Here is a 13,531-nt window from a genome sequence, read left to right on the forward strand (position 1 = left end):
GGTTATTCTGACCCCAAATGAAATCTTTTGCAGTCAAAATATGTTTTTATTCATCAAATGGTCTAAAAATAATGGTAGTTGTCTAATACTACGCTCTTAATGACCAAACTAAATTTGAAGTAATTTGATTGAATTATGGGTGTTTTACTGACTGTAATAACTTCTGTTGTCCTCTGGGGTCAAAGGGACCCCGCAGCACAAAGTGGTGAAATGGAGCAAATAGTCCAAACATACTGGCTTACCGAAACCTCTCTGATCATGGATGGTTGATGGGTGGCGTCAAGCAATGGTTAGGACAACAACAAGAACAACCAAACAGGTCTTTTCTCCCAGGAGTTGGGGCCTTTCACAGTTTAGTCTGAAGGTCTTGAATTCTTGACATAAAGTCCACTTTTGACCTGTCTTATTGGCCTTACATTTCTAATGGAATAAAAACAAATGGTGTTAATGTGTTTGAATGAAGTATTTATTAAAGGTGTAATAAAGAATTAGTCGAATTATCCACTAAATATTATTTAAATAACAGTAAAACCAGATGGGGTCAGTTTGACCCCAGAGGACAACAGGTGTGATTATGGGCTGCCATTAAAACAATTCAAATGATTTAAAAACCGGATCCTTACTAAGGTCTGACATATACCACTCTGTGATGAGTCCAATAGTCAAAATAATATTAAATTAAAAATAATTAATAGTTTCATTTGATTTGTACTCAGAAACAGGGTAAACCTTTATGTAAACAAGGTCTATATTGGCTCTAAATTCCAAAACGAAGGGAAAGATTTGTAGTAATGGGTTGAACTGAAGTAAGACTAAAGGTCTAACACAGAACTGATTCATAATTTATACTTTATACTTTAAATAACAGTCAAACCAGGCGGGGTCATCTTGACCCCAGAGGACAACAGGTGTAAGACATCCAGGAGGACATTAGGAGAGTTAAGGACAGGGTGGAGCTGGTGGACCGAGATCTGAAGGACGGAGACGTGTCTCTAATTCTGAAGAATGTGAGCATCAACGACAACGGGACATACGAGTGTCGAGTTGCATCAGGTAGAAAGAGAGCCCACATCGACTCTAAGCCAATCAGAATCATCCGTCTGCAGGTTCCAGAGCCAGCAGGTGAGTGAGTCTCTCTCAGTGAGTGTTTCTGAGTATCAGGTTGTAGCTGCAGTTTCTAACATCAGAGAGGATGAAAGCTGCTCCACTATCCACACATCTACTGACTCATATGTTTTATTATCTTCAGGTCCTGAGGATAGAAACTCCTCTCCTGGAGGCCTCATCGTTGGACTGGTAGCAGGTGTTCTGGTTCTTGTAGCTGCTGCAGTGGTTGGTGTCCTGATGTATAGAAGACATAAGAATGAAAGATCAGGACAACCTGCTGCTGCTGATGAAGCATCAGCCGATACTCTCGTCTGACAACTCCCAGAGCTCTTGACACCTGACTGCTTTCTCAGGTGCTGTATATTAGATTAGATTCAACTTTATTGTCGTTGTCCTCAAGTACAAAGACAACGAAATGCAGTGTGTGTCCAACCAGAAGTGCAAAAAAGAGCCTTAAAGTGCAATGTGATACACAAGTATAGACAGGACAAGACATATAGTGCAGTGTAGACACTAGTGTACAGCTGGTTAACAGAAGGTGGTTCAGAGTAATATATAAATTAAATATAAATACAGGGTTCCCACGGGTCCTTAAAAAGTCTTAAAATGTCTTAAATTAAAATCCGGGAAAATTAAGGTCTTAAATTGTCTTAAATTTACCATAAAGTTACTGTAGGTATTACATTTTCAGCCAATTTTCATGTTACAAAACAATGGCCCTCTCTATTCATTGGTTTCTCTCATTACGAGTCATGTACATTATTTGTCAACTTTTTGGTTTGGGACAGGCTGTTTTGAGGACTTTCATTATTGAGCTTATTTATGATGGAGACTGCTTTAAGCGTTGGAAGTATTATTATTAGTAGTAGTAGTAGTAGTAGTAGTATTATATGGTTCCTTCATGCAATGCATTGTGTTGTTTAGTGTAATCCAATTTATGTATCTTATGTTGGCTCTGTTCTGCATCACAAAGGAACAAAATGAAAAAGAAATGGTAAATGCCAACTGTGAGCTTTGATTGGGTTTAGGTCTGTATTGGCCAAACAATGTTGGAAGTGTTATTGTTAGTTATTATACGGTCTCCTAATTTGAAAAAAAGGTCTCATGAAAAAGTATTTTTGCAGAGTTTACACATTGCACATAATTGATAACAAATGGAAAACTTTAGGTTTTGATTTCTGTTGTAGGAGGCAATAGATTGAGTATTCCAAAGAAATTGTTATTACATTTTTGGGTCTTAAATTCTATTTGTTGAGGTCTTAAAAAGGTCTTAAAAAGCATTAAATTTTACTTTTAAAATGATGCAAGAACCCTATATGAAAATATGTGCAGTGTATTAGCAGTTACCTTATAAGAGCAGAATAAATATGGCTATGTAATATGAACAACATGTACAGATATGTGCAATTTAGCAGTGACATTATACTAGAAGTAAGAATAATATAGATATACAGTACAGGCCAAAAGTTTGGACACACCTTCTCATTCAATGCGTTTCCTTTTTATTTTTATGACTATTTACATTGTAGATTCTCACTGAAGGCATCAAAACTATGAATGAACACATATGGAATTATGTACTTAACAAAAAAGTGTGAAATAACTGAAAACATGTCTTATATTTTAGATTCTTCAAAGTAGCCACCCTTTGCTTTTTTGATAACTCTGCAAACCCTTGGTGTTCTCTCAATGAGCTTCATGAGGTAGTCACCTGAAATGGTTTTACCTTCACAGGTGTGCTTTGTCAGGGTTAATTAGTGGAATTATTTCCCTTATTAATAAAAAAGCAAAGGGTGGCTACTTTGAAGAATCTAAAATATAAGACATGTTTTCAGTTATTTCATTTTACATCTGTAAATATATAGAACACTATGGGTGAGATAGGGTAGTGCACTTGGTTACATTGTGAATATTGTTTGCCAAAAGAAATGTTATGAAATGTGAACTATACCAAAGTGGTGATCTTTGAAATCCGTTGATAATGAAGTGATGACATATGAATGAATGGATGATGAAGTAATAATGATCATTAATGAGACATGATGGAAGTTGGTAATCAGCATTAACCTTAATGTGCCTTAAACTGTTTTAGTCTATAAATACTTTATATATAAATACTCTATATTTGGATTCAGAATTGTTACTTTTATATATTTCATTGCTGTACATTTTTTTATTCTTTGAACACAAATAAAGCTGCTTCAAATATCCAACCTCGTGTGTGTGTGTGTGTGTGTGTGTGTGTGTGTGTGTGTGTGTGTGTGTGTGTGTGTGTGTGTGTGTGTGTGTGTGTGTGTGTGTGTGTGATTAATATATGAATATGTTAACTGTGTAGAGGAGGATCAGAGACTGGGGGGAGGATGTGATCCTGAGAGACTAAGACCTGAATCTGATGGAGGGTCTCTGGTCTCAGCTGAAGACACCTTTGTCCAACATGTCTCCAGGATTTAGAGAAACTCTCTCACACTGGTTTCATCATTTCATTCCTGGGGGGCTGTGAGAGGAGAGAGTCTGGGAGGTTAGGGAACAACACTCAAACTCCTTTTACTTTAAATACATAAAACACAATGACTCCATATTTGATAGTTCAGATAAAAGTCAAATGTAGGTCAGTTCAGATGTTCTTTAATTAATAAAAGGCAGATTGTTTTAATGTCGACACAAGTTTTAATGTTTGACCTGGATGGTAATCTGGTGACTGATTCATATTTATTAGAACTAATACCAACACATATATACGGATATGTGCATTCATATAGATACAAACATATTTCAATCATGCAATACATATACACACCCCCCCATGCTCTGTGTGTGACCGTAGTGTTCCAGATGTGTTTTGTACATGTCAGATGTACTTAGAGTAAATACATACTACAAACTACTCTCTCTGTCTCTCTCTCCGTCTCTCTCTCTCTCTCTCTCTCTCTGCAGCAGTAAAGTTTGTATGTTTATATGTTAATATACTGTAGATATGTATGTTTCATTGTTTATCTGCCAGCTGCTCATGCGCAGTGCAGACAGAAACAACATGGAGGAGACAGTTAGTAGGAACACTCTGAGTCCAGCAGAGGGCAGCGTGGACCGGGTATAGTATATAGTGTTATTATATTGCACATTGCTACTTTGTAGAAGCACTCCCACATGCACCAGGTCGCAGAGGAAAGGTTACTACAGTTCAGCAGCGTGGTGTAGAAACAGATCAAGAGATGGAGAGAACAGGGAAGGAGAGAAAGATGAGAGGTTACCCTCTCTCAGCTCTCATGGATATATTAATGCTCCTGTTGTTCCTTCTGTCTGGAGCAGCTTCTGGTAAATATCAGACTTTATTATGAAAGGATTCATGTAGACTTTATTTTATTTATTTATGATTTTAATTAGTCTTATAGAATGATGTCGTCTTGTTAAGAGAAAATGTAAAAGTGTTTAAAACAGATACATTGATGGATTTATATTTACAATAGCCTACATTTCAGTTTATTTTGATAATGAAACTGGATTTATGAAAGTGTGAATAACGTTTAACTAACAATAACGGTTTTACATGAATAGTTCAATGTTAGGATTTTATGTATAAATATTATGTAACATGTTTAAATGTATTAGACAGTATTGGTTTTGTCATAAATAAGTGTTGAATTCAACTTTTTCAGCTAAAAGTGTGATCTTATGTTTGACCAACTGCATGGAGAATGTTTGGTTGCATGGGAGGAAATAAGAAGGGGAGGGACAGAGAGAGACAGAAGAAGGAAGGGGAGGGACAGAGAGAGAGAGACAGAAGAAGGAAGGGGAGGGACAGAGAGAGAGACAGAAGAAGGGAACCAGCAGGAGGGAGGGTGTGGACTATTGCAGTTTCTAATACCTCCAGTTAGAAAGATGACAGGAATCTGATGTCTGAATGTGTGACACCACGTGACTGAATGATATTGAACTCTTCTAACTCTAAGTGGTGCTGTATCAACTGGACTGCTTGTTGATTGGCCGTGCTGGACTCTACAGACTCCCTGCCTGGGATATGATTTCTTTATAGATTTATGTTGTTGTTGTTGTTGTTGTTGTGTGTATGTGTACTTGTATGTGTTGTTTGTAACTTCAAATGTTTTCAATAAATTAATTGAGAATAAAAACAAAAACCCAGGCGGACCCAGGGCCGCTCAGCTGATCTAACAGCTGATTGGTTCAGAATCAACTCAACATGATGACGTTTTATATAAACTTTTTATTGATTTTGAATCAGAGGGATTTTAACTGCTACATCATCTACAGTCTGTTATTTATTAAAATCAGCAACAGATCTCATGTAGAGCATTCTGATCTCATAATAATAACAACTGGAGACTGTGTACCAGCTGATATATATATTGGTCTGATAACATGTTATTAAATCAGAATCGGACCAAACCTAACAGAGTGTGACTGAGTGTTTCTGTGACTTCCTCTTCAGACTGCATGTTGCTGGTAACCATAGATAGTAACGGCTGGTGATTGTTGCCCCCCCGCTGCTGCTGCTGCGTCTACTTTACAGACGAGGCGCACTTTATCTCCAACGAGCCTGAGTGAGCCCTGCCTGTGCGCCATTTTAGACCAGTAAAGTGCAGCTCGGCACCCAGGGTGAGGTAGTCTCTTCCTCTCGGACATAAGGCTTCATTAATGGTATGTGTGTTCCTGTTATGTGTGTAATATAATGTTAGTTAAACTGTTGTGTTGTGTGTATAATATAATGTTAGTTAAACTGGTGTGTTGTGTGTGTATAATGTTAGTTAAACTGGTGTGTTGTGTGTATAATATAATGTTAGTTAAACTGGTGTGTTGTGTGAACTGTGAACACGGTTTGAGTATGAAGTGTGTTTGTTCTGGGTTTATAGTGTGAAGGTCAGAATATCTCTAATTATAGTCAATTATTCATGTCCTAGTCTCTTAGTTTATTGTGTGTTTCATGGTACTGGTTGTATCCTTAAATGTGTTATTATTAAGTTGTATTAAGGGGGGATTGGAGCAGTGTTAAGGCCTATAAGCATGGGCGTCAGTTTAGTCTGAACTGTGCTGGGGACAGACACGCATCCATGTTCTTTCTCTTTCGCTCAGCTCAGGTTCTGAAAGACTCTGTCCATAGATTACTAATGTAAATGAATAAAAACGTGGTTTAATGGACCTAAACAACGATCAATCATCACCACATTTCTGGTTCGATTTTGTGACAGTTTTCAGTGGTTATGAGGACCAATAGGAGAGAGAAATGTGGTGATCGATGTTGAGGTACATTAAACCACGTAAAGCTTGTTCACGTTAAGCGTTATATGACGGTGACGGAGACTGCCAGTGCTGTAAAAGGAGGAGCGATCAGCAGAACAACAGCTGTGTCTGTGCTGTCCTGTGGGGATAGAAGAGGTTTTTGTCGATTTGTTGGCATCTGTCGCTCAAGAATTCTATGTGTTATGTGCTTCATTTATTTTAACTAATTGAGCTCAAGGTTTCCCCAAAAAGTGGTGGGTACAAAATGAGTCATGACGAATATATGTAGACCTACGCGTCCGCCTATGCCGCTGGTTGCGGTAGTTAACGTTGTTAACCTGTATCGCCATCAAAAGACAAACTATAGTTGTGAAATTAATCAAACTCTGGCCTGCTGATAAGATAGTTTTGGGCATTTATCTTTAATGTACCCGCACAGCGCATTACAGTAGGCTGCTTTAGATTCTCCGTCAGATGATGCAGCTTTCTGCCTGTAACCAGAGCTGTAGTCCCGCCCTCTCCCTCTGATACACCCAGACTGCCTCCCTAGAGTCACTAGGTTGTATAACCGGATATAGTGCACTAAAGTGCTAGTTCCATAGATGGCAGCAATGCAACTTTTGGGATGCGGGCCGTAAAACCCCAAAGAAGAAGAAGAAGAACCTACCAAGTACACTCCAGCACAGTAGGTGGCGGTAGGCACCTGAACGTTATTTGCAATCCGCCATTAAATAAGAGAAGAAGAAGAAGCTACCCCCTCCCTTGTGTGCGCACCTAGTGCGCACCGCTGTACAAGTCCCTCTCCGTCAAATACAACCAGACTGGCAGCCGACCCCTCCCTTGTGATCCGTCGGTGGTAATTCAAGAACCCATCACAGCCGATCAGAGCCACCTCTGCTCCCTATAGTCGTAGCGTCGAGGAAATACTCTAAATATATATATTAGTATATTATACTGTCAGAGAGAACCGTGTCGGGAGACAGATCGCCTCTCTGTCAGATCTCATGGCTCCTTTTCTGCTCCTGTTGATCCTCCTGTCTGGAGCAGCTTCTGGTAAATATCAGATTTTATTGTGAAAAGATTGATGGACAACTTTAGTAATGTTTATTCATGTCATTCTGTTTCTTGATGCGATGTGTGGCAGCTACCGTCAGCTAGTTGAGCAGTGAGTTAGCCAGCAGCTAACCGCTAAAGGGGGGCGGATATCATCACAACACCGCGGCTCGGAGTCCCGGGGTGATGCGGTCTGTTCCCCCGACGTTACTGCCGTTATCACCCGGTGCTGGAGTTAGTTCTGGCTCGGTTCGGATGAATGTTGTAGGCCTAACCTTAAAAACGTTGACGTTCCCGACCCTACCTAGCATTAGCATGAGCTTCTACACCACTACCAAGGCTCAAAACAGCACCACACCTCCACAGTAGCATCACGAGGGTCGCTACACGTAGCTAAACCGAAGCATTGAGAACTTTATAAGTGTCAGACAAAGTTTGGTAAAAAGATCATTCATGATCTACCTTTTGTGACGCCATGTTGGGATAAAAGTCAATGAGCGGTCCAACGCCCAACCATAGACCGTAACACCGCTCACACTATCACTGCTTACCTTAGCCAGCCTACTGCATGCAATATGGCTACAATGGTGTGATTATCCATATTTGGAAATACATGTTAATTAATTTAAACATGTGAATTGTATTGGTTGACTTTGTCCATCAGCAAGCCTGCAGTACAGTGTGATGTAAGAGCTACCGAGCGTAACATGGATATGTTACAAGACAAAATCAAGGACTCGTTATTTTTTCTGATATTTTAACTGAGATCAAAACATTTCATATTTATTACAGCTTCATAAATGATTAAAGTCTATAACACAGGTTAACCACTCTACCTTACTCAGTTTCTTCCTCAGACTTTTCCTCTCAGTTGCAGAGTGTGAACCTTAGCCACATTTTGTTGTCTCAACTTATGAAAGGTACAGACAACGTGTGAAATGAATCTAAAGTGGGGGTGGTCTATGCCATCTTGAGTCTCAACAATGTGATGACGAAGACCAAATATGTCGTCAGAGTCTACTTCTGCCTTCACATCTCTGTTTAACAGAGACACTGACTACTGACAGGCTGCTGAGTTGATGTCAGAGGCCCTTCGGATGCAGAATAAGATTTATTTATTTATTTGATTAGGACAATGCACATTAATCAACATTTCTGTGTGTGTGTGTCCTGTAGTTACATTTGTTTAGAGGTGACATCAGGTTGCAGCGTAGTCTCAGTATCTCCACGTACCTCCGTATGTAGCCACGGAGTAGATTTAATTCAGAAACATAAAATGGCCTTTAGGGCAGAGAGACACTGAATATAAAAGAGATCAGATCTAATATTAAACAACATTTCCTGAAAGATTAGACCTGAACTATTGATGAGTCATGTCAACACGTATCTCAGTGAGGAGCTTCTTCATGTGTTGACCTCGTGGTAATTAAGTCCTCTGATATCTCTGATAATTAACGTGTTTCACCTGATGGAGGTCTTTAGGAATACCATGACTTTTATTGATTACTATTGTTTATTATTGTTTTTCAGGCCTGATTGTGGTAACAGTGCACCCTGGAGATGATGTCATTCTGCCATGTCAGGCTGCTGGTTCCTCCATCAGAGTCTTGGAGTGGACCAGACCTGACCTGAAGCCAGATATCGTCCTCTTATACAGAGGTGGACACTTGACTCCAGAAGAACAGAATCCATCCTTTAAGGACAGGGTGGAGCTGGTGGACAGAGATCTGAAGGACGGAGACGTGTCTTTAACTCTGAAGAATGTGAGCAGACACGATGCTGGAACATACGAGTGTCGAGTTAAACCAGCTGATACTAACCAAATCACACTCATCAGCACCATCCGTCTGCTGGTTCCAGGTGAGGTAGTCTCTCTCAGTGAGTGTTTCTGAGTATCAGGTTGTAGCTGCAGCTCCTCTAGAGTCTCCCATGATGAGTTGGTCCCAGAGAGTCAGACAGAGAGACAATCAGTTCAGATCATCTCAACATTTAGAGAATATTTTACTCCTGTAACCTTAAACTATGGCTTTGACTCTGAACTTCGTTATTCGAATATAATTCGACTGTTTGATATTCAAACAAATGTTAGGCAGCCCTTAATATTCAAACTAGGGCTGTGCTCGATTGAAGAAATTCTGAGTCGACTAACACTCGTTCAATCGTATCGACTAATCGATTAGTTGAGTTAATCGACAGATCTGTAAATCTGAGTTTCTCCACAAAGAGTCATGTTAAAAGCACCACTTTAATTCTTGTGTTTACCAGAGATGTGCTTGTACGTTTCTTGGAAATAAGTCATTCAGCATGAAAAAAAGCATCAAACATGACTAATGGACTAAAGAGACCTAAGTTGACTAAGACCAAAACGACAGATTAGTCGACTAATCCACTAAGAGGGAGCAGCGCTATAAATAACTGCTTAATTGAAGGCAAATACTGCTCTAAATTCTCTATTGATTGTAAGATACTAATTCATCAGCCCAGTAGCATGTGAAGTATTGCATTGAGTTCTTTATTGACTGGAGGTGAAACTTGGAGCTGGCTGGGATTAGCCCAGATCGACCCTCTCTGGTTTTAGTAGAATTGAAACAAATTCATAGATTATACACAGAGAGAGAGATGGAGTTAGGTGAAGCATAAAAACATGACTAATGGACTAGAGAAATCTAAGGGGACTAAGACTAATGGACTAAGAGGGAGCAGCCCTAATTCAAACCTGTTTATGGGCATTATGTTTTGTAAATATGTTAGCTTGTCTACTCGCTCTGAAGCTAGCGGTAATCTCTATCTATCTATCTATCTATCTATCTATCTATCTATACACACACACACACACACACACACACACACACACACACACACACACACCAGCGCACCAGTATAACCATCAGACCTCTGACGTAGGCTACGGAGAAAGCTCTGACCTTCCTGACGAAAGCAGACTGTTTGTGTTTAATCCAGAGTCTGACTTTTAATAATAATAATAATAATAATAATAATAATAATAATAATAATAAACAGTCGTAGCAGTGTGTTGTTCTTCTGAAAACATCATTGCCTGTCTAAAGGCATTTAATGTTCAAAATATTTAATGGTCAAAATATTATTAATAAAATATTATTATTAATAAATATTTGAATATATTCAAATATTAATAAACAAACAAACTTTGAATATGATTTTTGGGCAGAAGTCAAAGCCCCACTTTAAACTTAAAGTACTTCCTACTTTCAATAAACCTTCCTCAAGTAAAAACCAAATGACCTGATAGTTGACATTCCATTCACTATGCTAAGCTAAGCTAGCAGCGGCGCTGCCGGACTAAGACAATGCATATAGTGAGACAGATACGTTGGTCCACCTACCTACATCTAGAGGAGACGGTGAATAACACGAGTTCAACAAACGGTGGCTTGTTCCTTTAAGGAGGAACAGAAATCTACAAATCATTTCTGGATATCAGATTTATTTTTTTTGGGGGGATATCTGAAATTGAAAGCCTTAATAGGTCATATATCCAAGGAAGAATGACGATATGTTCTTTTAAACTAAGAAGAACAGAAATACTGATATCTGCAATATATATCCAGTAGCCTATAGTTATTAAATTGTCTGATGTGCTGTGTTGTGATTGGTGGATTTAAACAATAGGAAACAGATATTTTAAACCACCGTGGTGCTGCAGTCACATCTATCTATCTATCTATCTATCTATCTATCTATCTATCAGTTTTATATCTATGAGAGCAGCAACACATTTCCTACAGCAGGACACCTGGAGTCTGTTGTTCTGACTTATTATTATTATTATTATTATTATTATTATTATTATTATTATTATTATTATTATTAATAGTAGTTTATTATTGTTTTTCAGACCTGGTTGTGGTACCAGTGCCTGGAGATGATGTCACTCTGCCATGTCAGGCTGCTGGTTCCTCCATCAGAGCTGTAGAGTGGACCAGACCTGACCTGGAACCAGAGTACGTCCTCTTATACAGAGATGGACACCTGGAGACAGACCACCAGCATCCATCCTTTAAGGACAGGGTGGAGCTGGTGGACAGAGATCTGAAGGACGGAGACGTGTCTTTAATTCTGAAGAATGTGAACAGCATCGACAACGGGACATACGAGTGTCGAGTTAAACCAGCTGGTTCAAGACGGGAAAGAAGAGCCATCATTGACTCTGAGCCAATCAGAATCATCCGTCTGCAGGTTCCAGAGCCAGCAGGTGAGTGAGTCTCTCTCAGTGAGTTTTTCTGAGTATCAGGTTGTAGCTGCAGTTTCTAACATCAGAGAGGATGAAAGCTGCTCCACTATCCACACATCTACTGACTCATATGTTTTATTATCTTCAGGTCCAAACAGTGGACGCCCCGAGGATGGAAACCCAAAGAATGATGTCCCTGAGGACAGAAACTCCTCTCCTGTAGTCCTCATCGTTGGACTGGTAGCAGGTGGACTGGTTCTTGTAGCTGCTGCAGTGGGTGGTGGCCTGATGTATAAAAGACGTGAGGACAACAGATCAGGACAACCTGCTGCTGCTGCTGATGATGATGATGATGATGAAGCATTGGGCGATGCACTCGTCTGACATCTCCCAGAGGTTTTTCCACCTGACTGCTTTTCTCATGTGTTGTAAATATTCAACCCTTTCTACTTTCTTTGTGTTTGCACAGCTTCTGTTTGTTTTTTCTCAACCAATCTCTTCCCTCCATGAAAAACATACTTTTTTTTTCAAGTAAAAGTTTTGTTACTTTTAAAGACAATAATAATATTCTTTAGTTGTAAATATCAGCAGACGGAGCACCCCCCACATATCTTCTAATCAGGTGTAGAGAGATCTTCAACATGTCTTCTGTTTGGGTGTTTTGGTAATAATACATTTTATATGGAGGGGATTTTAAATGATTGTTTTCTGCTCGGCCATATAAAGCCTCAGGGTGCCTTCTAAGAATAATATATTTCCAGCTAATGATATAATATGCACTTACATTGAATGGTTTAAACTGAGGAGTTGATAACATTGTGAATATTGTTGTTATTGTAATTATAAAATCATCTGATGCAGCTCAGAATATCTCAGGGGAACATAGAGGACGAGTCAGTCTCTAAATAAGACCTTACACTGGATTTATTATCTATGAAAATAGATTTACATGATGTTTGCTAAAGGAAATGTTATGAAATGTGAACTATACCAAAGTGATGATCTTTGAAATCAGTTGATAATTATTTAATATGAATCAATGGATGTAATAATAATGATCAGAGACATGATGGAAGTTGATAACTCAGTTTTAATTTTCAGAAACCTTAATGCACTTTAAACTCTTCAATCTTATTCTGGTAAATACTTTATTTTTCTACATTTGTATTAACTTTTATATATTCATTGTTGTGTGTTTTATAAATTAAATATCCAACCTCATATTGTGTGTGTTATATTAATATATTAACATGTTAACTGTGTAGAGGAGGATCAGAGCCTGGGGGGAGGATGTGATCCTGAGAGACTAAGACCTGAATCTGATGGAGGGTCTCTGGTCTCAGCTGAAGACACCTTTGTCCAACATGTGGTGTCGGGCATTAAGTGCGGCACGCTGCTTGTCTATGACAGCAGAAACACGGGGACTTTGCTGATGAACAGACACATGAAGCAGGCTCGCCGTGGCAGAACAGATGATAGTCAGACTTCAACCTCCTCTTTTGTTACTTCTCCAAGCGTACCCCTGAGGGCGAGGCAAGCCTAAGAGGTCAATAAACTAATTTTGGCGCACTTTGTACGTGATCTCTGCTGCCTGCACGATCCAATATGCACATTAAATGCGTAGTAAAAAGAAGCTGTATACATATAATAAAAATGGTTATCTACAGTGTGATAGGCAGTGTGGGTTATTGCACATTATTTGACATTATTTGGACAATGAGAGTAATTTAACAGTATACAGATATTGCATTTAATTAAACCCAAATCACAATCTTATCCTAAACCTAAGTAGTTTTGTGGCCCGATCCTAATGCTGCCCTGCATGTTGAAAAGACGACAAAAGTGTTCTGACCGAGTGGTCTCTGCATGAGCTGGATGAAAGAAGGTGATCATGCTGATATGTCTATATTGTGCTGATAAAAGAGG

At 39.1% G+C, this 13,531-nt stretch overlaps 1 protein-coding gene and 1 long non-coding RNA gene across 3 annotated transcripts in view; both read left to right on the forward strand.

Annotated features, from left to right (window-relative positions):
- The window catches only part of LOC114545296 (uncharacterized), an 8,541-nt gene extending 7,572 nt beyond the window's left edge, over positions 1–969 (forward strand). Inside the window, exon 5 of the long non-coding RNA XR_003690863.1 lies at positions 869–969. This is a non-coding gene — a long non-coding RNA (uncharacterized LOC114545296). The remainder of the gene's footprint in view (positions 1–868) is intronic.
- Positions 970–4,328: 3,359 nt separating this feature from the next.
- Positions 4,329–13,277, forward strand: LOC114574074 (coxsackievirus and adenovirus receptor homolog). 2 transcript variants are annotated; one of them, XM_028606381.1, is made up of 4 exons: positions 4,329–4,419; positions 8,923–9,252; positions 11,270–11,626; positions 11,754–13,277. In XM_028606381.1, the coding sequence occupies exons 1-4, from the start codon at positions 4,344–4,346 to the stop codon at positions 11,987–11,989; spliced, it is 999 nt and encodes a 332-aa protein (XP_028462182.1). In that variant the 5' UTR covers positions 4,329–4,343; the 3' UTR covers positions 11,990–13,277. The 2 variants fall into 2 exon arrangements, with proteins under 2 accessions (XP_028462182.1, XP_028462183.1); XM_028606382.1 differs by lacking the exon at positions 4,329–4,419 and adding an exon at positions 7,097–7,392.
- Positions 13,278–13,531: the final 254 nt, after the last annotated feature.

The sequence above is a fragment of the Perca flavescens genome, chromosome 19, assembly GCF_004354835.1.
Source record: "Perca flavescens isolate YP-PL-M2 chromosome 19, PFLA_1.0, whole genome shotgun sequence".
Lineage (NCBI taxonomy): Eukaryota > Metazoa > Chordata > Actinopteri > Perciformes > Percidae > Perca > Perca flavescens.

Excerpts from the sequence above, each read along its gene's own strand:
- LOC114574074 (XM_028606381.1), top strand. The coding sequence starts at position 4,344 with ATGAGAGGTTACCCTCTCTCAGCTCTCATGGATATATTAATGCTCCTG. Across the intron at positions 4,420-8,922 it reads TCTGTCTGGAGCAGCTTCTG|GCCTGATTGTGGTAACAGTG; the intron begins GTAAATATCAGA and ends ATTGTTTTTCAG. Across the intron at positions 9,253-11,269 it reads CATCCGTCTGCTGGTTCCAG|ACCTGGTTGTGGTACCAGTG; the intron begins GTGAGGTAGTCT and ends ATTGTTTTTCAG.